The following is a 21383-nucleotide window of genomic DNA, read 5'->3' as shown; positions in this document are numbered from 1 at the left end:
AACCTTCTTTACCTCTGCCTTCCAGTTTATCCATTCTCTTTTCAGCTATATCTAATTGTATATTAAACTCATAAATTGAGTTTCTGATTTCATTTTGATTATATTTTTATTTTTAAGATTGATTTTTTATGCCATCTGGATCTATTTTTATAGTTTATTTTTCCCTTTTTCATGTCTTAAATTCCTCCCTAATTTTTAAAACTCATTAAACACTACTTTATAGTCTATATCTGATTACTCCAATATCTGCTGTCTTTATGTAGTTTGTTTCCTTTATATAATTTGTTTCCTTCAGCTGACTTTTATTCATGGTAGCTTATTTCCTGAGGTCCTGTTCTTTTGACACATTATATGTAGAAATTCTTTGAGATCTGAGTTGAGAAAATATCCCTCCACTGAAGTTTTGTGTTTGCTTCTGCCAGTCTGGAACTTATTTAAACCAAAATTTCAGCTTATAAATTTACAAGACACACAGGCAATGTAAATTATGACCTCAAACCTTCATGAGTTTGGACCCATGAAGGTTTTTTTTTTTAACCTACTCTCCAGAACCCAAATCAGAACCATCGATTTACTTCTGTAAGGTTTGTTTCTTTCCAATTCACCCATTAAAGTTCTCTCATTTGCCATGTGTGCCCAAAGATATACCCTCAGAGCAAATTATGCTTCAGCATTCTCTTTTATAAGTAGGTTCACCCAGCATTGTTGTTGTTTGTCTTCATGAAATTCCTTTACTGTCAATGGGATTCTTTTACTGTTCACAGGATTCCTTTACTTCTCTGCCAGCTCATCTTTACATTATATCATATTACATTAAATATATATGTGTATTCTCAGTAATTTTTGTTATGCCACACTGGTAGCGATTTCTGTCAGCAGCTGGTAAGCCGTGTTGTAAACAAAAACAAAACAATGATAAACCCAATTCAAATGTATTTTACTATAAGAATCAATAAAGCCATATGCAGCTTATCTTGTAAAATTTGCAGCATCCCTATACAGTCTAACTTTTAAATATGCATATACAGTTAATTAAGTGCCTCCCCAAATCAGAAGATAAGTACACTGAGAAAATAAATAATATGGTAATATTGGATATTAGTTAATAAAAACTGAACATAGGAGCCACTGATATAAAATCAAAGAAATGTTTAAGACCCTCCTTTTGATACCTCTATCCAGGAAAGTGTTCAGGAGTTAAGAAAGAGAATCACAGTGCTCGACTGCCAATTGCGAAAATCGGAAATGGCTCGAAAAACTTTTGAGGCATCCACTGAAAAGCTTCTTCATTTTGTAGAGGTAAATTTTCCCATTAACATTACCTTATGCCCATTTTTAAGAAATCTATATATGACTGACACTCAGATAAATGTCATGGTGTTTGGTGGCTAGTGAGACATTCTCTGGGCTCAAAACAGCAATGCTAACCAGCAGCCAATTTTAAAATTGCATAAATAATGAAAAGACCAGCTAACAAATAGATTCTTAAGAGCAATAATCCAGACAGGATAACATGGTCCCAAATATATACTATGTTTTTTGAACTCTTTTTCAAAACTGTTAATACTATACAAATATTATTTGATAAATATTTACCCTATAAAAAAATGTTTCCATAGCTATTATTACACATCTGAGTGGCGTTGCATGTCAATGTAATTGATTCTTTTTTCCCCACATAACAGAAACACCTTTTAATCAATTGGGAGTGAAAGGAGGAGGGAGGTTATAAACATCAGTTAAGTAAGAAAAAATGTTTTAAAAATATCAAACTTACATATCTCCTTTACTATCTTATTTGTCTCTAGACTATTCAAGAATTACTTTCTGATAATTCTTATCCTTTATCAAATTTAAGGTAAGAACATTTAAGTGTTTACTGTAGAGTATGATTACGTTTTTCATTTGGTAATTGTGACTAAAATACCAGAAATCTCTTAAATAGCCTTAAGATGCTACATAATGATTTGATGCTGTTTTTAATGTCTTGTGGAAACAGATACAAGGACGTGTTGTTTTTGACCCCATTTCTGTAAAAGAAATTCCTGGAGGTATTTAGTCAGTCACTGTAACCTAGTACTCTATTGAGGTAGGAATCACCTATATTGTTTTTGTCAGGAATTCTGTAAAGAGGGGATTACCTTGAAGTTCTATAAGCATCCTGTGTATAAATAAAAATCACTTTAAAGGTCAGTCTCAAGCCAGCAGATCAGTTGTTATGGCAAACAATTTTATAAAACATGTTCATACAATCGGTTTCTTTCATTTTCAACATTCAGTAGACATAAAAAAATATACATATTTGGAGAAGACACCTTGATTTTGTTACTGTTCACAGATTGTTTCCAATTCAAAGTTTCTTACTAAGAGCTACAAAGATACTAATACAATTTATGTATTTCAAACTGCAAGTCTTTGGTCACTGTGATACATAATGAGAGATACAGAAACGAAAGTTTCCTGTTTATACATTTTCAGAGCAGTTTTTTCCCCTCATCTTGTAAAAGCTGCCACTAGCAATGTACTTCTACTTCTAGCAATGCATACTTGCAGACAGGAGAACTCTGCCCTTCCCTATGAAAACACCAGTTTAATAAATGATGATTCATTGCATTCTTATTCTATTTTAGGGTTCCACATAGCATTTTTTTTAACCTTAGAAGAATGTCTATGGTAGTACACTTAAAAAAAATTATTATTGAAATATAGCTGACCTACAATGTTATATTAGTCTCAGGTGTACATCATAGTAATTTGATTACTCTGTACTTTATGTGATAATAGTATACTTTTGAACTCACTTTATTGTCATGCTTTATTCTAATGAAAGATCAGACATTGCTCTCCATGCTGCTTATGATGCAAGATAAAATGAAGATAACATGAATTTCATAATAATTATTTTCAATAACAATGTTAAAATACTCAGGAATCAGATTCCCTTGTATGGTTAGATGTATTTCCCGTCCCCACCCTCCAAGGTCTCATTGTGACCTTGAATAATAATTCAGAAGTTTTGGTATTAAAAATGAAGGTTAAAAATGACTATTCAAAAGCCAGAGCTTACCCTCAAACTTAAACTGGTTCATGGAAAAAAAGGTAACTTTAAAAAACAATATTAAGCAACTTTTCACCATGTCTTAGAAACTGAAACTCTAGTACAGTATGGTTCAGTCTTTCTAATATCTATGTCTTCTGTAATAAATTTAGGCCTTGATCATTCAACACAGAATAAAGGCTCTGTATTTGAATTTGAGAATTGATGCTTTAGTGTCTCCTTGTGAATGAATATCATCATGCTTAAGAAGATGGACTATAAATAATAATAGTTTTGTTATCAGTTTAAAATTGTCCCTTTTCAAATGAAAGTTTTAATGTGATGGTTTTTTGCAGTAAAACCTAGCATTTTAAATTACAAAAGAGTGCATTCATTTCAGGTGACATTTGCATCTCCAAAAAGTGTTATAAATGCTGTTTAGATTTAGGGACAACAAATGGAAGAGCTTAAGAGAAATTTCAGGAGCACATACACATTGAAATTATATTTAATATTATAAGAAGTAACAGTAAATGCTTAATAAATTTACATCTGAGTGCTTCATTTGAATTTTTACAAAACTAAATAAAAGGCTACATCATGTTAGCATAACATAAGCACTCACAAAATAAGCCCAACAAATGATTTATTTCTCCTTCTTATCAGGTCAGTCTAATTCTTTAAATATGTCTTTGTTACATAACGAAGAATAGAAAACAGAAATGTTTTGTGATTACTTCATTTTATGACTGTAAGAATTCAATATTCCCAGAAATACAAATATTTTTGTACATAAGAGTTCAGATTCAGCCAAGATGGATGTTATTTATTGTGTAATAAGCTCATCTTTGCATTATTGCCATCACAGTGAAAGAAGAGCTTTGTTAGCTTCTCAGACTTCCCTCACACCCCTGGGAAGGAACGGACGTAACATCGCAGCAACACTGGCACTTGAATCTAAGGAACTTGTTAAATCTGTTCGGGCCATACTTGATATGGATTGTAAGTTTTCTGCATTTTTTCACTTTTTTCCCCCCAGTAATTCATTTAACAAAACAAAAGGAGATTTCAAGCTTGACAGTTTAATTTTGTTAAATGCGTTGGTTTGCCTATAGTAAAACTGAGAGCTAATTGATAAAAATCTCGATACACTCCTTGTAGGGGGAGACTATTTACTTTATTTAAAGTGCCTGAAATGGCCTCCAACAGAAGATAGCTGATTAAGGCATGTTTTTGCCTCGACTTCCATCCAAAGTCTCTTTGAAATGGAAGAACAGATAGAAAAATAAATCCACAACAGCACTGGAAACCTGGAAGGTTAGAACCAACATTTAGGGATTTTTGAATAATACACAACAGATGGAATAAAATGGAAGGTACAGCCCAGCTGAGCAAAAGACCCCAAAACACAATAAAGATCAAAGACAAAACTGCTGAAACAGTAAGTTAACTAGAACCGTGAAAAAAATGTCCAGGATCACAGGCAGGGAAGACTGGGAACAGACCCTGGGGCACTCAGCAGGGTAATTAATTAAAGGGCTATGGAATAGCTGAACCAGTTCCCCACTCATCAGAGCTGCTGGCTCAGGCATTTCCTCCTGAGCCAGGGCCAGGAGAATACCTCTCTTAAAGAACTGCATGATCTGTCCCTGGACACCCCCAGAGTCAGCACTGGGCTAGAAAGAGATGCAGGGGAACAGGCTTAGTAATGCCAGTGTCCCAGCAGACAAGGGAGATCCTTGGGGAGAGCTTAAGTGATCAGTCATTTCCATCCTTCCCTCCTCCTGTCTCCCAGCACTTTTGCCTCTTCATGGATTTGGACTCCCTTTTGTTTGTTCTTCTGTCTCTTCTCTTGATGTCAGTCTGTCTGCTGGTTGTCTTTATGCTGGCCTCTAGCATTCCACTGTCTCTGTTTGCCACTCTTAATCTTCCCTATGCTGGGGACGAGATATCAAATATATATAAATATAAATGTAGAGAGGCACAGAAAAAACTCTTTGTTCACAAAGTACCCAAATAATAAGTTTTGAGTAAAGTCCTGTGTAGTAAATGGTTTGGCTTTGTAGAGGATAATATTCAAAGACCCTTTGGGGTAACTTTTAACTTCAAAACTATGTTATAGAAAGAGAATTGGAAACCATGCACAATTTGTGCAGTGAGGTTTTTTTTCTTAATTTTGTATAACCTATTAAATTAAAAAAAAATCAAATTATATTTCAAAAACCCTATAAGAACTCTCTATGTGAAGAAATTCTGTGGGTTTCAGGATAGATGAAAATAATCACTTCTAATGTATTATGTGTACACTCAGAATTTAAAATGTCAGACATTTTTAAGTTAGGGTGGGACCAGTGGAGGGAAACACCTGCATACACACACATAGCCCAGCGGACACTGCCATCATTAATTTTAATTACCTTGCTAACATTAACCTTTACATTTGTCAAACATGATTATTCAAAGAAAATATTTGAAATTCACCAGAACTCCTTTGGAAGAGAAGTGAAAAATTCCATCGGCACTTTTTATGTCGTAAGATTGTACCTCATTTGCTGTTTAAACTAGCAAATAGTTTCTGCATTGTCTTTTTTATTTATTTAGAGATATAATTGCTAACATTGGCATGTATTCCCAGTACTTTCATAATTTTTATGACCTATCTTTTTCAGTTTGATAATTCAGATAAACTCAGCTCATTTTCTTTCTCTTTATGCAGTCGCTTTTCTATATGTAATGGAAAGCAGAAAATTAATACCATGAGGTAGATAATTCAGCTGCAGCCTCTACCTCATTTCCTTTGGCGTGACTGTCTGGTTATTTCAAGTTACAATTCAGAATTTTCTCTTGGGTAATTGCCTTTACTTTCTTCTTAACATAAGTATAATCTAGGATGTTATACAATGGGATTTCCTCAGAAATGAGAATCAGATTTCTTGGGTGTTATAGCTTAAACCCAGTCTCTGATGGAATATCTAGAAGATAATTCTGAACCTTTTTTAGATAGTGGCCTCTACTGAAATCTGGAGAAAGCCCTGTTACCAGACATGTGCAATTATAAACATTTGCATCCATCTTCAGAGTGTTTATAAACCCCAACTTAAGAACCTAGATGTAGGATCACAGAGGGCACGAGTGCTTTTTACAGCCTTGCAAACCTGGCCGTCCAACTCTCATCGGGATAGCTGTAGCAATGGAGAATTATGTGAATCATAGAGGCATCCTCGAGGAACAGTTTGAACCCATCTAAACAGTGCTCTGCAGAATTTCTGATGATCCTTGGAGGTGCCCCAGGGAATACCCCAATTAGCCATCCAACTTCATTGGGCAAATTAATTAACCTCTGGTCCTCTTTCCTCATATAAAAGGTGGAATTCATAATATCTAAACTGGCAGGGTTGGAGGATTAAATGAGATACATGTAAAGTAGCTAACGGAGCACCTGGTAGTATAAGGTGTTCATTAATGGACATTGCTACTGCTGGTGCTGCTAATGCTGATACCACATTATTATCATCTAAAGCAGCTAATTTAAAACTACTTTTTCTCTGTGCTAAGTATTAAGTAACTATCATCTAAATCTTTCAGTTTGGATCCATTTGAAAAATATGACAGATGAGAGCTTTCCTTAATGTATAACATATAATGTTATTTTCAATTTTGAGTTATAATGTAATCATCACAGGAAACCATGGCTAAATGTCTCAATCAGCATCTTATCTTTCAGTTGTTTTTTTGCTAACTATAACAAAATTTTGGTCTGTTCCACTGTACTGCCTCCACTGAAATAGCATGTAGACAAAATAGGCATTTTCAATCAGTATTGGAACCCCTACAGGTGCCTCTATCGATCGATCTCCATCAGTATTTACATGGTCAATATCATAATGTTTTAGTGTAATCTTTATTTGAAATAACTACTTGTTTTGAACTTAAATCTTTGATTGACATCTAGTTTCACAAAATAATTCTGTTACAAAGGCAGGAAGAAGCAGTTCTACTTTTAAAACGCATAATAATAACTGGCCAGCTATTCCATAGGAGGTCTTTAATAAGAACTTACTGACTTCCTCGTAGATGGGCAGCACAAACACAGGCATCCACCTTCCTTCACGATTCCCATGGAAATGATAGATGGAATATAAAAATAGAGTAAAAATCTTCAAAAGCACTTGTAGTTACAGGCAAATCCCCAAAACTTCGATAGGGCAGGTGAGGCCACATACAAGGAAAGCACAAATGCCCAACTTGTTACTCCCCCTGCCTAACAACAGTGGCAATTATGGGATAATTGGAGGTCCTTCTGGCAGGAAGACAGTCCTTAATGCATTCTAATTTGAAGGGGTAATGGATAAAGCCAAAGACTCACTAGGGGGGCAGATGGACTCTTTTTCCTCTTTTATCTTGGTGAGTCAATGGCATTTTTGGAATCCTCAGGATTCACACAGATTCTGTGTCAAGCAGAAAGCTGACTGGGGCTTGGTCTCTTAGGCAGCAAAGACACACAGTGACATGCGCACACGCATCGACATGCACTGGGGCACACAGGACACTTTAAATGCAAAGGGAACCCAGAACAGTGGCTTCTGCACCAACTGCCATCCCACTCTTCACAGCCACCTCTGGTCTTGGCTCACCTCTCACTCCCCTCAGACTACTGCATCATCCTTATACTCACAACACAAGTATACACTGGCCAGCCCCAGCCAGAGCTTTGAGAGGGTAACTCCAACAACAACGTGGTTAAATGTCAGTGCAACCAGAGGGTCCACACATTGTTTCAAAGGTCAAAATCCAATTCTGAGTAGAGTTCTCTACATCAAGTTTCTATAAAGAGAAATACATAACGTGTGTGTGTGTGTGTGTGTGTGTGTGTGTATACACATACACACACACATTTCATTCAAGATCTTTTAAACAAATATATACATAAGCATACCAATATATGATCATGATAAAGTCCACAGTGTTAAAGCAAGAAAATAGAGCTGTCAAGATTTAGAATAGACTACCATCTACCAAGATGGTAGAGTGATCTCATGCCAAAACCTCCCCATTCTGCTCCTACACTTAGAAATGACATTTAAAATTATGTTTGTGTATTTAAAAGATGAAAACCAAAAAATTCACGTCTCCCTGCACCAAGAACAGAGAGTAAAACTGTAATGATAAGTGAGCTCTTAAGCTTCAGAGATTCATGGGGTTGGGATGAGCACCTGGAGCCAAGGTTTCTACACCCACGAGGACCCAAATGATGCCTGAGCAAAGGAAGCAAGGAGCAGGAATCTTCCTGTGGAGAATACACTTTCTTTTCTTAAGTTACTCATATATTAGGCATTAAAAAAAAAAATCCATCCAATTTAGGAGCCATCTGGGCCTGCCAGTAATTAATGTTGAAAGTAAATATTCTCATCCACTACAGGTGGGAATGTAATTTGGCACAACATTTCTGGGAATCGGTTTTGCAGTATATATCGAGAGCTTTTAAGATATCTATTTGAAAACTATTTTTGAAAGTCAAAAATAATATTTTGTTGGTCATTTATTTTAACCCTACAATCCTACCTGTTGGTATTTTGCAAAGAAAATAATGAGAGATGTGCTTAAAAATGCATATATAAGTATTTGGATCACAGCATTTCTTATAATAGCAGAATTATGGATATTCAACTGTTATAGAGTGGTTGAATAATTATATAATTTTTTACTCAACCAACTGAAAATGAAGGTGAACTTTACCCCTACCAAGCAATGACTATCTGATTACATATATTTGTCTGTGGGAGCTTCCTGCATCAATTCAGGTGTTCCTTACTGTCTGAAACTAGCAGTATTTTAACTTTTAAAATTAGAATGTCAGTAATAGATGCTTTTTGTCTTTATATTCTGAAGCTAATTAGAAGTTATTTAGGCAGATGGGAAAAGGTTTTATGAGAAAAAAGGGGAAACGTCGTACTGCAACATTTGTAGGACTTTATGATTTTTTTTCTTTTAGATCCAGAACTCAGACTTGATATAGCATCTTCTCATTGTACTTAGTCTGATTCTCAAACTGTTATCACTGCTTTTTTTTTGTTTCTCCCAGCACACATTTTTATAAGCTAACATGAGTTTATCAAAAGAGAAGTCATATATTTTTGGTGAAAGTCAGCTATACTATTTAGAATGGGCATGATGGTATTTGCTTCTCCATAAAGTTATCATGGCTATTTATATATATATATATATATATATATATATATATTTCTTCTCCTAGAGTTGAAGAAGGTGTTCCAAGCATAAGGGGATAGTTTACATGTCTCTGATGCCATTTGGAGGCAATTTTACCTGTTTTTGTAGTAAAGTAGATCTGTTCTCTAGTGACTTAATCATTTAGAGCTAGATAATACCCATTGTAAATATTGGTGGTGTCTTACCATTCAAGGAAAATGGTGAACTCATATATTCTCTTGTATTGTTGCAAATTGAAAGTAGGTCACTACTGTGATGTTCTGTTAAGAAAATATATCAAATCTTGGGTGATCTCTGGGAAAGAAACTCTGCTTGGGTTATTTAATTTTGCTTTAAATGAGTGAATTATTGTTAGCTTCAAGGAAATAAGTAATTTCTTTCCTAGTACAGTTTTATTTCCAGAAAAAAAAAAAGTGAGAGAAAAATACGTAACTTAAGAAAAGGTAACCATTGGGGCACCTGGGCGGCTCAGTTGGTTAAGCATCTGCCTGACGTTCAGGTCATGATCTCACAGTTCATGGGTTCGAGCCCTGCATAGAGCTCTCTGCTGTCCATGTGGAGCCCACTTCAGATTCTCTGTACCCACCTCTCTCTGCTCCTCACCGTCTCTGAAAAATAAATAAATAAAAATTTAAGAAATAAAGAAAAGGTAACCATTGGGACACCTGAGTGGCTCAGTCAAATGAGCATCTGACTCTTGGTTTCAGCTCGGGTCATGATCCCTGGGTCATGGGATCGAGCCCCACGTTGGGCTCTGTACTGAGCATGGAGTCTGCTTGAGATTCAGTCTCTCTCTTCCTCTGCCCCTCTCTCCTGCTTGCACTCTGTCTCTTTAAAATATTTTTTTTGAAGTAACCGTTTAGATTTATTACTTCATTATTCACGATCTATTTATTGAGTATCTGCAATGAGTCAGACCGTGACCTAGGCAGTGGGATAATAGCATACAAAGTCCCTACTGTCAAGCTGCTTCAGTAAATTGTAAGGGTAAAAATGGACAATCAAATTAGCAAAGTGAACAATCCCAGACAGTGATGACTGTTGTACGTACAATAAAACCAGGTGATGTATAAGTGAGAATGCTACACCTCTTTGAAGAGATGACTTTTGAGCCAGGATTCAGCCAGGAGAAAATCTATGGGATGAGTTTTTCTGACCAAGTATGAAAACCTTGAGATAGGCACAATCTTTTTTTTTTTTATGAAATTTATTGATTTCCATACAACACCCAGTGCTCATCCCAACAGGTGCCCTCAATACCCATCACCCACCCACCCCTCCCTCCCACCCCCCATAAACCCTCAGTTTGTTCTCAGTTTTTAGGAGTCTCTTATGTTTTGGCTCCCTCCCTCTCTAACCGTTTTTTTTTTCTTCCCCTCCCCCATGGTCTTCTGTTAAGTTTCTCGGGATCCACATAGGAGTGAAAACATATGGAATCTGTCCTTCTCTGTATGACTTATTTCACTTAGCATCACACTCTCCAGTTCCATCCATGTTGCTACAAAAGGCCATATTTCATTCTTTCTCATTGCCACGTAGTATTCCATTGTGTATATAAACCACAATTTCTTAACCATTCATCAGTTGATGATTTAAGCTCTTTCCATAATTTAGCTATTGTTGAGAGTGCTGCTATAAACATTGGGGTACAAGTGCCCCTATGCATCAGTACTCCTGTATCCCTTGGGTAAATTCCTAGCAGTGCTACTGCTGGGTAATAGGGTAGGTCTATTTTTAATTTTTTGAGGAACCTCCACACTGTTTTCCAGAGCAGCTGCACCAGTTTGCATTCCCACCAACAGTGCAAGAGGGTTCCCGTTTCTCCACATCCTCTCCAGCATCTGTAGTCAGATAGGAGCAATCTTGACATATTGGAGGGACTTAGGAGAAATTCTGAGTTGCTGATACATATGAGCAAACAGAGGAGTTAACATGAGCTAAGGGTAGAGATGCAAAGAGAAGCTGGACCATACAGGGCTCTGAACACCATTCTAAGGAGTTTGGATGTTATTTTGAGTGTCATAGGAGCCATCGGTGGTTTTAAGCAGGAGAAGAAACCTGATCTGATCTACATTTTTAAAAGCTCATTCTTGCTTTTGTTTAAAACTGGGCTGTAAGAGTAGCAGAGTAAAAAAAGCAGAAAGACTACATGGTTTTGCAGTGATTGACTTGGGACAGGATAGTAGCTTGGGCTAGGTTTGAATAGCAAGGAACAAATATTCATTTTTAAAAAGAGATTTAGTATTTCATCTGTGTATATAACATTTTGAAACACCTGAAATTCAGTATTCATGTTTAAACGTAATATTCACGCGCATACGAGGTCAGTGAGTAACCAGAAGTCCAGAAGCACAAAGCAATTATCTGTTGTCATATTCAATCTTCAACTATCTCATATTTTCCTATGGTTCCTTCTGCACATTAATTAACTCTTGGGTATTTGCCTTTTTCATTAAACACATTCCTGAGAATTGAAGTTATTTAATAATGCCAATCTATAGTAACTATCTACTGTTTTCTATCGGTACATAGGAAGCAAACATAATAGTTTGTCAGTCATAAAAATCAGAAAGCCACCATATTTCCAGTATTTACCATACCCAAAAACTGTCTAGTATGAATCAATCCCAGAGCTACCACATGATAGGCATTTTCATGGAAGATCATTTCCAAGGAAGTGTTTCATATATATACTTTAATCACATATGCTGCCAGCATCCGTGAGCTATGAAGGGCATGACCAAATGAATGAGACTTAATTCTTCCCACCAGGCAGGAATATAGTTGTCAAGGGGCTTGCAGGATGTGCAACATCTAGGATTTATTCAGGTAAAAGCCTATATATCTTAGTACTAACATGGGTGAACACACTGTAACACAGAATGATTTCCAACACAAAGGCAAAAAAAAAAAAAAATACAAAGCCTGCTTCAAAAATTAAAGAAGGCATTGATGTTTAAGTATAGTACATTATTGGGGCACCTGAGTGGCTCAGTCAGTTAAGCGTCCAACTTTGGCTCAGGTCATGATCTCACAGTTTGTGGGTTTGAGCCCTGTGTCCAGCTCTGTGCTGACAGCTCAGAGCCTGGAGCTTGCTTCAGATTCTGTGTCTCCCTCTCTCTCTGCCCCTTCCCTGCTTGCACTCTGCCTCTCTCTGTCAATCTCTCTCTCTCTCTCAAAAATAAATAAACATTAAAAAATTTAAAAAAATAGTATAGTACATTATCTCTCTTTCAAAAAATGGAATTCCAATTCCTTTCACAATTAGAACTGACTGCAATAATAGAGCGTCTACAGTGGGGTTCATGTTTTGCTCCTGTAGGATTATCCAGTTATAACTGGACAAGCAAAATGTGAATGGTGCCAGAAAGGAATATTTTCCCTCGAGGCCTGAAAATGTCCTCATCCAAATGGAATACATGCTTTTGGGTTAATGAAATAGGTGTTCTCTGGAGTTCATCTGAGGACAGAGTATTAACAGCTCATCTCAGGGGAGACAGTGGCAGTAGCAGTCATGTGCAGTAATGACTTTAATAATTATTTAATATGATACAACAGTTGAGTGAAGATCCAGAAGTTCCTGCCTTCAACAACAGAGTATTAATATTACCACTACAGATAAATATATTTAAAGATAATAATGCCATAGATATAGGAGATTTTAAAATGTTTTATCAGTTTTACACTTTGAAAGTACCATTTTACATCCATATGTCCTCGCAGCAAGCCTGTGAGATAGACATTATTGTTTTTAACTTAAAAGATACGAAGCAGAACCTGGGTGGCTCAGTTGGTTAAGCATGTGACTTCTGATCTTAGCTCCAGTCTTGATCTCAGGGTCGTGAGCTCAAGTCCCGTGTTGGGCTCCACACTGGGTGGGAAGCCTACTTAAAAATATATATATTGTATGTTAATAAAACAGTCATATATTTTGGGGCACCTGGGTGGCTCAGTCGGTTGAGCATCCCACTCTTGATTTTGGCTCAGGTCATGATCCCAGGGTTATGGAATCAGGCTCTGCACTGGGCACGGAGCCTGCTTAATATTCTCTCTCTCTCTCTCTCTCTCTCTCTCTCTCTCTCTCTCTCTCTCTGTCCCCCTTTCCTCTCCCTCTTCCTCTTCCTCTCCCTCTCCCTCTCTCCCTCTGTCTCTCTCCCCCACTCGTGTGCTCATTCCCTCTCTCAAAAAAAAAAAAAAAAAGATCAAGGCTTAGATAACTTGAATAATTTACTTCAGTCACATGCTTGGAAAGGGCAATGCCAGACCCCTAACTCGGATCTTCTAATATTAAGTCCTACAAATCTCACAGGTGTACAGTTAAGTCATTATGTCACAATTGAATTGGATTTTTTTCCTTTTTTTTGAGCATATAAAATGGCAAGATGTAGTATTCTCAGTGGTATCTTAGATTTGATAAGCTATGATGACCTCTTGGAGTCTTGGCCTCCTGTCTGTAAAGTAGGGATACAGTCTTCCTAAGTCTCAAGGATTGAGGGAACTAGTATAAAAGTGCTTTGTAAATGCAAAGCACTATATAAATATAAGATTGTGTTTTAGAGTTCATTTTTTTTTATTTTTTATTTTTTTTGAGACAGAGAGAGACAGAGCACGAGTGGGGGAGGGTCAGAGAGAGAGGGAGACACAGAATCCGAAACAGGCTCCAGACTCTGAGCTGTCAGCACAGAGCCCGACGCGGTGCTCGAACTCACAGACCATGAGATCGTGACCTGAGCCGAAGTTGGATGCTTAACTGACTGAGCCACCCAGGCGCCCCTAGAGTTCGTTTTTATGTCAATTAGAATTGGCCAAAATTTACCTCATCTTAAATTTGCATGACTTACAAATATTCAGAATAAAGCAGTAAGGCTTAAGGAGCTTTAATAACTTCCAGTCAGGTAGAGAGGGATACCTAACTCATTGGTAGCAGTGGCTTTCTCAGGTCAGATTGGGAGAATATGTGTTTGTTTTTGTATTTGTTTTTTTTAGAAACCTTTATATTTGATTTTTTTTCTTTTTTTAGAGTGAGCATTTGTTAATTCTAAAATTTAAAGCATCCCTTTTAAAAGTAAGTTTTAAGCATCATGGAAACCTCACAGTAAAAAATTTCTTTTTGGAAGCATTTACAAAACAATGCATACAGAAGGAATAATAAATGTGCCCTGATAAAAATCTTGAAATGGAAGATATAGAGTCAAAAACTTAATCTTTAATAATATTTTTTAAAAATGTGCGACTTTATGAACTTATGTAACCAACATTACCAGTTAGACTAAAAATGATTAGGTCTTGGGACTATACGATGCTGCTTGTGTTTCTTGTTCCTTTGGGGGTTTTTAATTTTTTTTTTAATGTTTATTTATTTTTGAGAGAGAGACAGAGTATGAGTGGTGGAGGGGCAGAGAGAGGGAGATACAGAATCCGAAACAGGCTTCAGGCTCTGAGCTGTCAGCACAGAGCCCTACGTGGGGCTCGAACTCACAAACTGTGAGATCATGACCTGAGCCAAAGTCGAATGCTTAACTGATGGAACCACCCAGGTGCCCCTCTTGTTCCTTTAAAATAACCACCAAATGCTAATGAAAGTAAAAGTCCAAGTGGGACAGAGAAGGAGCATTGGAAGTGAGAAAAACCTGCTTCTTGAACAAGATTTTTTAAACCTTAGGTAAATTCCTCAACCTCAGTTTTGTTCCATTTATGAAATGGAAAGTAGGAGCATTAAGGCTCATTACGTCACAGGATAAGATGAAGTATCATTTGTGAAATTGCCTTTAGTTTTTATATAAAAAAATAGTTGTTTGTACCCTAAATCATATCTTTGTCGAAAAGATAGATTCATTTTTACTTGTACAGAAGCAGAATAGTATAGTAAAAAGACTATACTTTGAACCTTGTAAGGTTCAAAATCTAGGCCTGCCACCTAATAGATTTATGCTTCGGGGGTTCTGTAGTCTCCCTGAGTCTCATTTTCTTCATCTATGAAATTGAAGATATCACCAACTCATAAGATTGTTTAGAGGATTAAAATAATGTATCTGAAGCGGCTAGCTGATTAAAGATAATGTTTAAAGTGGCTCCCACCTGGTAGGACTCAATATATATCATCATTATCTTCATCATTATAATCTTCCTCATTCATTGTCATTATGTAAAAGAGTATTTTGTTCTTGCAACCTAATCTGATATAAACTATTCTCTCCCCACCCCCCCCCTTTTTCTTTTCTTTTTTCTTTTTTCTTTTGAAAGCAAGAAACCTTAGAAGGTGGTGAAAGATCTCTACTAATGTCGATTTATGTAATCTATCGTTATTAAATTACTCCACTGAGAACGTGTAAGAAACCAAGTGCTAAAATGCCTAAAAACAGTTGCCAAGTAACATTTCATTCTTTAAAAGAGCAATAAAGAAACCCAGCTTCAGCTGAAATTTATTTCATGGCAATGAAGTTTGAAACAATAAAGTTTATGTCTAACTAGCAACCTCAAGGGCTCTCCAAATGTCATAGTCTTGTATAAGGAGAGGAAAAACTTGCTGAGTTTGTATAGAAGATAGCAGTAGTAAAACTTCCCGGAAATGGGTACAGCTAGCCACCAGCTCACTGTGAACCCTTGCACTAGACTTCCACAGGCATTTCACTCATACGAGAAAGGAGTAAACCTTATAGATACCTGGTGGAAGAATGCGCCAAATAGTAATGCTGATAGAATGCTCCTGGTATGCTTGAGAAAAACAGGACAGTATGGATAGAGAAGGCCAGTTCGTGGTATCACTCAATCCTCAACCTGTTTGCTTTCATAACAATCTATTCTTTTAAATTTTATTTATTTAAGTAATCCCTACCCCTAACATGGGGCTTGAACTCACAACTGCAGGGTCGAGTTACAAGCTCTTCTGACTAAGCCAGCCAGGCACCCCAATAATCTGTTTAATGTTGGCCTCCTCTCTACCTCCAGCTCTCTCTTTCACTCCCGTATTTTTTTCTCTTCATAGGACTTCACACTATTTTTTTTCATGGTTTACTTGTTTATTGTCTGTCTCCTCTATTAAAGTATGAGCCCCTTGAGAACAAGGATCTTGCATATCTTGATCTTTACAATTTAGTAACATCTAGTTACTAGATCCTAGTTTCATTCCTAGGATTTTTAAAAATAGAAATAAATACCCATCATATGAATGAATGTAATATATAGCAAATCCACACAAATAGACGTCAGCCAGTTCTTTCCATAAATATTTGTTGAGTACCTACATATCAGACACTAAGATCAGACTCTGCTCATGTTGAGGATGCCCCTGTAGTAGAAAGCAAGCAAGCAAGCAGGCATGAGGTAGGAGAGACTTGTGGAAGAATGGAATTAACTCTTCCCTCTCATACATACTAACCCTAGGTGGGTGCCACACACCATCAACAGGGGCTTTGAGACCAAAATATTTCCATGAATGACCACACCTTTTTTCCAGATCTGATAGAAGGGGAGTGAGACTATAGGCAGTTTCCTATAAGAAATCCATGAATGTCAGGGAAGGTGATGCTTCAAAAAGAACTGAAAAAAAGAAAGAAACCAAAGTAAATCTGTAAAAGTGGACCTTGAATAGCCCAGGCAGAAAAAGAATATGAGTGATGTTTTCATTAAAGTGGATCATAGGCTGGTGTGTACCAAACTGTTATAATAGGGAAGCACTTCAACTATTGTAAAACCTGCTGGGATTGTAGTTCTACCAAAAGAATCTAAAGAGGATGCAGTTGTTTAATTATATATATATTTGGGCTTATACCACAGGTTCCAGGAATTGTTTATTTATCTAGACATATACCACAGATTCCAGAGTCCAGTTTTGTTTTATTTTAAACTTGGGTTAAATGGGTTTGTTCTCATGTTTAGAGACTATGGATGGGAATGTGGCTTATGGAGTAATAATTCCTAAAAGATGAACTCTACTGCAGAACTTCCCTTACAGTGTCAACAAGAAGGAAAGGGCAGAGGTGTACATATAATCAAGGGGAATTTCAGAGTTCTTTGATGAGCTTAGATGTTCAAACAAATATACAAACGTTGGAGAAAGAGACAACCTAGAACTAACAAGAACGCTTAAGAATAATGGCAGGAATGTTAAAGCCAGGATCAACCTACGCTTTTGAAAAAAACTTTTAAAGATGAGAAAAGCTATATTTGAAGATAAAGAGAAAGTAGATTTGGTATGTTAAATTAACATAGAGGGGGGAAAGTCTAGGTAATGTAATAGACTCTCTTTGAGTAAGGGTTCCCATGATCTCTCCTTCCCAGTGTTCATACTTTCTGTGATCCTGTCCCCTGGAGTATGTGCAGGACCTGTGATCTACTTCTAACCAATAGAACACAGCAAAAACAGGATGTACATGATAATATTGCATAAGATTTTAGTGCCCACTTGCTGGAGCCTCCTACTCCTTCTTGGCTTCAAAGAAGTGAGCTCTTACGTTGGGAGACCCACATGGCAAGAAGCCAAAGGCAGCTTCAGGTGGGTAGCCAGGGAAAATGAAGCCTTTAGTTCTAAAACCGCAAGGAATTGAATTCTGTTGACAGTAACAACCTTCCCCAGTCAGGCCTCAGATGAGACTGCAGCCTTGTGAGACCCTAAGCAGAGTACTTGTCTATGCCTCGCCCAGACTCCTGACTCACAGAAGCTGTAAGATAATAAATACATGTGTATTAGTCTAAGCTAGTCAAATGTGTGGTAGTTTCCTACACGGTGATAGAAAATATCATCAACCAGTTACACCATAATAGAAAATATCAACTACTGCCCTTTGCTTCTGTCTTCCCAGTTGAGAAAACAACCTTCAGAATGGCATGGCTAGAATTTTCCCTGGAATAGAACATTCCTTCCTATTAGAATAAAAGATACAAATTACATTTAGAGCTTTGAGTCAACCTTCATACTTCCCATGAGATGACTCTTTTCTACCTCCTTCACCTCTTTGACTCTTTTCTATCCAAAGGAAATATTGGCGGGGTGGGGGGGGGAAGAGGGATGGAAAGGATACTTTTTTACAAGCTTAATTAAGGCATCAGCCTCTAGAAACGGCTGCCATTATGTTAGAAATGCTGTCATGAATCTTCCTAAGAGAGCTGCTTTCCCTCCTCACCATGTGATGTTGTCTCTTTCAGCTTAGCATTCTCACTACCTATTACAGTGCTTGACACATGATTGATTCTCCAAGACCATTTGATGAATGAATTCCTTGTTAAGTTACCTAACCCATAAACCTAATAAGAAAGAAAGTCATCCTTCCCTACTGTGGTGTTCTTGCCCTCTTAGACTTTTGGGAATGAAAAGGCAAGCATGACATTTATTTATGTACAGGGAAGCAAATGAATAAACCCAGAGAATACAGAAATGAATGAATTGCTTTTTGTAAATAAAAGGAACCTTAAAAACCTAATATGAATACTGATTATTTCATAATTGTCTTTTTTTCTCTTCAGTCTACCAAGTTGTGCTCAGTTTTATATGAGACATATTCAGTGTTGGTAGACGCCAGAAGCTTAATTGTCTGACTCCAAATGATACTGACATAATGGACTCATTTGCTATGCCTCCATTCTCTATCTTCACATCACATAAAAGTACAAACCTTTTATAACCTGACAATAATTGAAATGCCTTTATCTTTTATTCATTTTATTTTCAGCTTCCTTCTTTGTAGACCCCTAGTGGAAACATAATTTTAGCATTATTCATTCCTGTTTGGTACACTGAATGCCTGGTCCGTTGTACCTCATTTCTGGCAATCTGTGAAGTTTTTATAAATACTTTGTTAATTTAATTTGCTGTTGGACATTACTGATAACAAAATGCCCAAAAGATTTGGTTTAATTTACATAACATATAAGTAGAAAATGATCAAAAATAGATGCTCCATTGCTTACTGTCCATTTCAGAAACGTGATATTGTTTTCATCTAAACTAAGGAAATAAAGTATTTAAACTCATAATGTCCTTATTTATGAGTTAGGAGATTACATATTTGTTGAATTGAAACTTTCATTTATATAAAGGGGCTCAATGATTATGGGTATTGCCTGAGAATGTGGATATTTAAAAACAAATAGCAATTACTTCCTATTACTTCTCCCCTACAGTCTATCCTCTAGTGGTCTTTAATGCATAAACCAGACCCTATCATCCACATGACATCTTGGACCAGTCACATTGGTCTATTTATAGTTCTTCAAACATACCAAATTCATTTCCACCCCAGTACCTTTGTACTTGCGGTTCTACCTCCCTGGATTGGTCTTACTTCAGATCTTCACAAGGCTCACTTTCACACCCCTGTCTGTATTCTAATATCATCTTCTGAAGAGGCTTTTCCTAGCCAATCTATCTAACATAGTAAGTAGCCCCTGTTACCACTACCGATCACTCATGATTCCTCTACTGTTATTTGTTTTTTTAAAAGCATTAATTGCTCCCTGAAATTGTGTCTGCCCTACTAGAATATAAACTCCAGGAAGGCAGAGTCCTTACTCACCTTCTTCACCACCACAGCCCCAGAATCCATCATTACAGCAGTCCATCCTCCATATGTAGGAATTGAATAACTAAGTGAATAAGATCATAGAGGTAGGTCACATAGGATAAAGAGAGAAACAAGGAAGAGAAATCAAAATGGCACTGAATTTTTGAGCCTGGATTATTGGCAGGTGGTAGAACCATGAAAATTCACAAGTAACCCAGAAGAAGGACAAGTTCTGTATTACACACTAGCACTAGGAATACTGACATCTAGAGGGAGATAGGGAGGGACCACAGGGTTGGAAATGTTGCTGCAGGGATTATTCTTATGGTTCTGATAATTCAAGCCCTAATATTGCAGAGAAAAGGTGTAACAGGGGAAGAAAGAAAAGTCAGGGACAACTTAGAGGAGGAAGGGGAGCCAGATGGGGAACAGAAAGGATGATAGAAGTGGAAACTAAGAATATTGCTGGGAGGTTTAAAAAAAAGCAAAAACAAAACAGGAAAAGAGATTTTCAAGGAGAGATTGGAAAGTGGTACTAAATGCTGGTAACAAGAGGACAATATGTGGGAAATGGGCCAGCTTTGACTGTAAGCATTTGTGACCTTTACGAGAGAATCTTCGGTAGATTGGTGAGGGCAGATATGCATCTTACACCAACACTGTCTCGAATGTCAGTTGAATCTTTCTTCTGTGATTCATGGGGCATTTCAATATCTCTTAAGACCTCCTGTTCATATTGTAAATATCAGTTATGTAACTCTAGTTTAAAAGGTGTAGGGTTGGGTGGCCTGAGTGGCTCAGTTGGTTGAGCGTCTGACTTCAGCTCATGTCATGATCTCGCAGTTTGTAAGTTCGAGCCCCAAGTCGGGTTCTGTGCTGACAGCTCAGGGCCTGAAGCCTGCTTCAAATTCTGTGTCTCCTTCTCTCTCTGCCCCTCCCTGACTCATACTGTGTGTGTGTGTGTGTGTGTGTGTGTGTGTGTGTGTGTGTGCGTCTCAAAAATAAATATTAAAAAAAATATTTTAAAATTAAAAAAAACAAACAAACAAGGTTAGGGTTAAGGGAAGAAAGGTATGGGAAATGGAACTGAATCTAAACTGATCCTACAGCATATGTTGGAAGTTACTTAATCTGAACATGTTCTTGCCTGGGCCCAGGTTTCTGTGATTTTCTAGAGAGGGATGCCATGTGCTCCGATAGCTGTCAACGTGTCATTTAAATGTGTGCCTAGTTTTTCTAAATCGAGAAGTGCTAAGATAAGAGGGAAAATGTTAGTTAGGCCAGCAATATTTTTATTTTATTGTCTGCTGACATAAAAAATGTGTTAAACTTTATTTTCATTATTTTGCAAAGATCTGAAAAGAATGAACAAGCAGGAAAACTTGCTCATAATCCAGTACCAAGAGGCAACCATTAGTTACATTTTGGCCTCGTTAACTTTCAGTCCCTTTTTTTCCCCAACTTTTTAAAACTTCTAACATTTTTATGTTGTTTTTTTATATAATGGGAAAAGGAGCACAGTGGCTAACAGTGTGGACTCAAGAACCAGGTCTCCTGGATTCAAATCCCATATCTTCCTCTTATGAGCAACATGACCTTGATGAGGTTCATAACCTGTC

The 21383-nt window shown here is 37.0% G+C and overlaps 1 protein-coding gene across 11 annotated transcripts in view; it reads left to right on the top strand.

The window, feature by feature from the left end:
• The window catches only part of STXBP4 (syntaxin binding protein 4), a 166939-nt gene that overhangs the window by 94389 nt on the left and 51167 nt on the right, over nucleotides 1-21383 (top strand). For 10 of the 11 annotated variants that reach the window (XM_027034161.2, XM_053212452.1, XM_053212450.1 and 7 more), the window contains 3 exons: nucleotides 1183-1299; nucleotides 1809-1858; nucleotides 3906-4039. In XM_027034161.2, coding sequence (XP_026889962.1) covers nucleotides 1183-1299; nucleotides 1809-1858; nucleotides 3906-4039 — 301 coding nt within the window. Of the gene's footprint in view, nucleotides 1-1182; nucleotides 1300-1808; nucleotides 1859-3905; nucleotides 4040-5753; nucleotides 10825-21383 lie in introns of those variants that run through there. The other variant, XM_053212449.1, reaches the window with a different exon arrangement.

The sequence above is a fragment of the Acinonyx jubatus genome, chromosome E1 (assembly GCF_027475565.1).
Source record: "Acinonyx jubatus isolate Ajub_Pintada_27869175 chromosome E1, VMU_Ajub_asm_v1.0, whole genome shotgun sequence".
NCBI classification, from domain to species: Eukaryota; Metazoa; Chordata; class Mammalia; order Carnivora; family Felidae; genus Acinonyx; species Acinonyx jubatus.
Note: the sequence above shows the minus strand (reverse complement) of the source record. Positions and strands in the feature narration are given on the sequence as shown.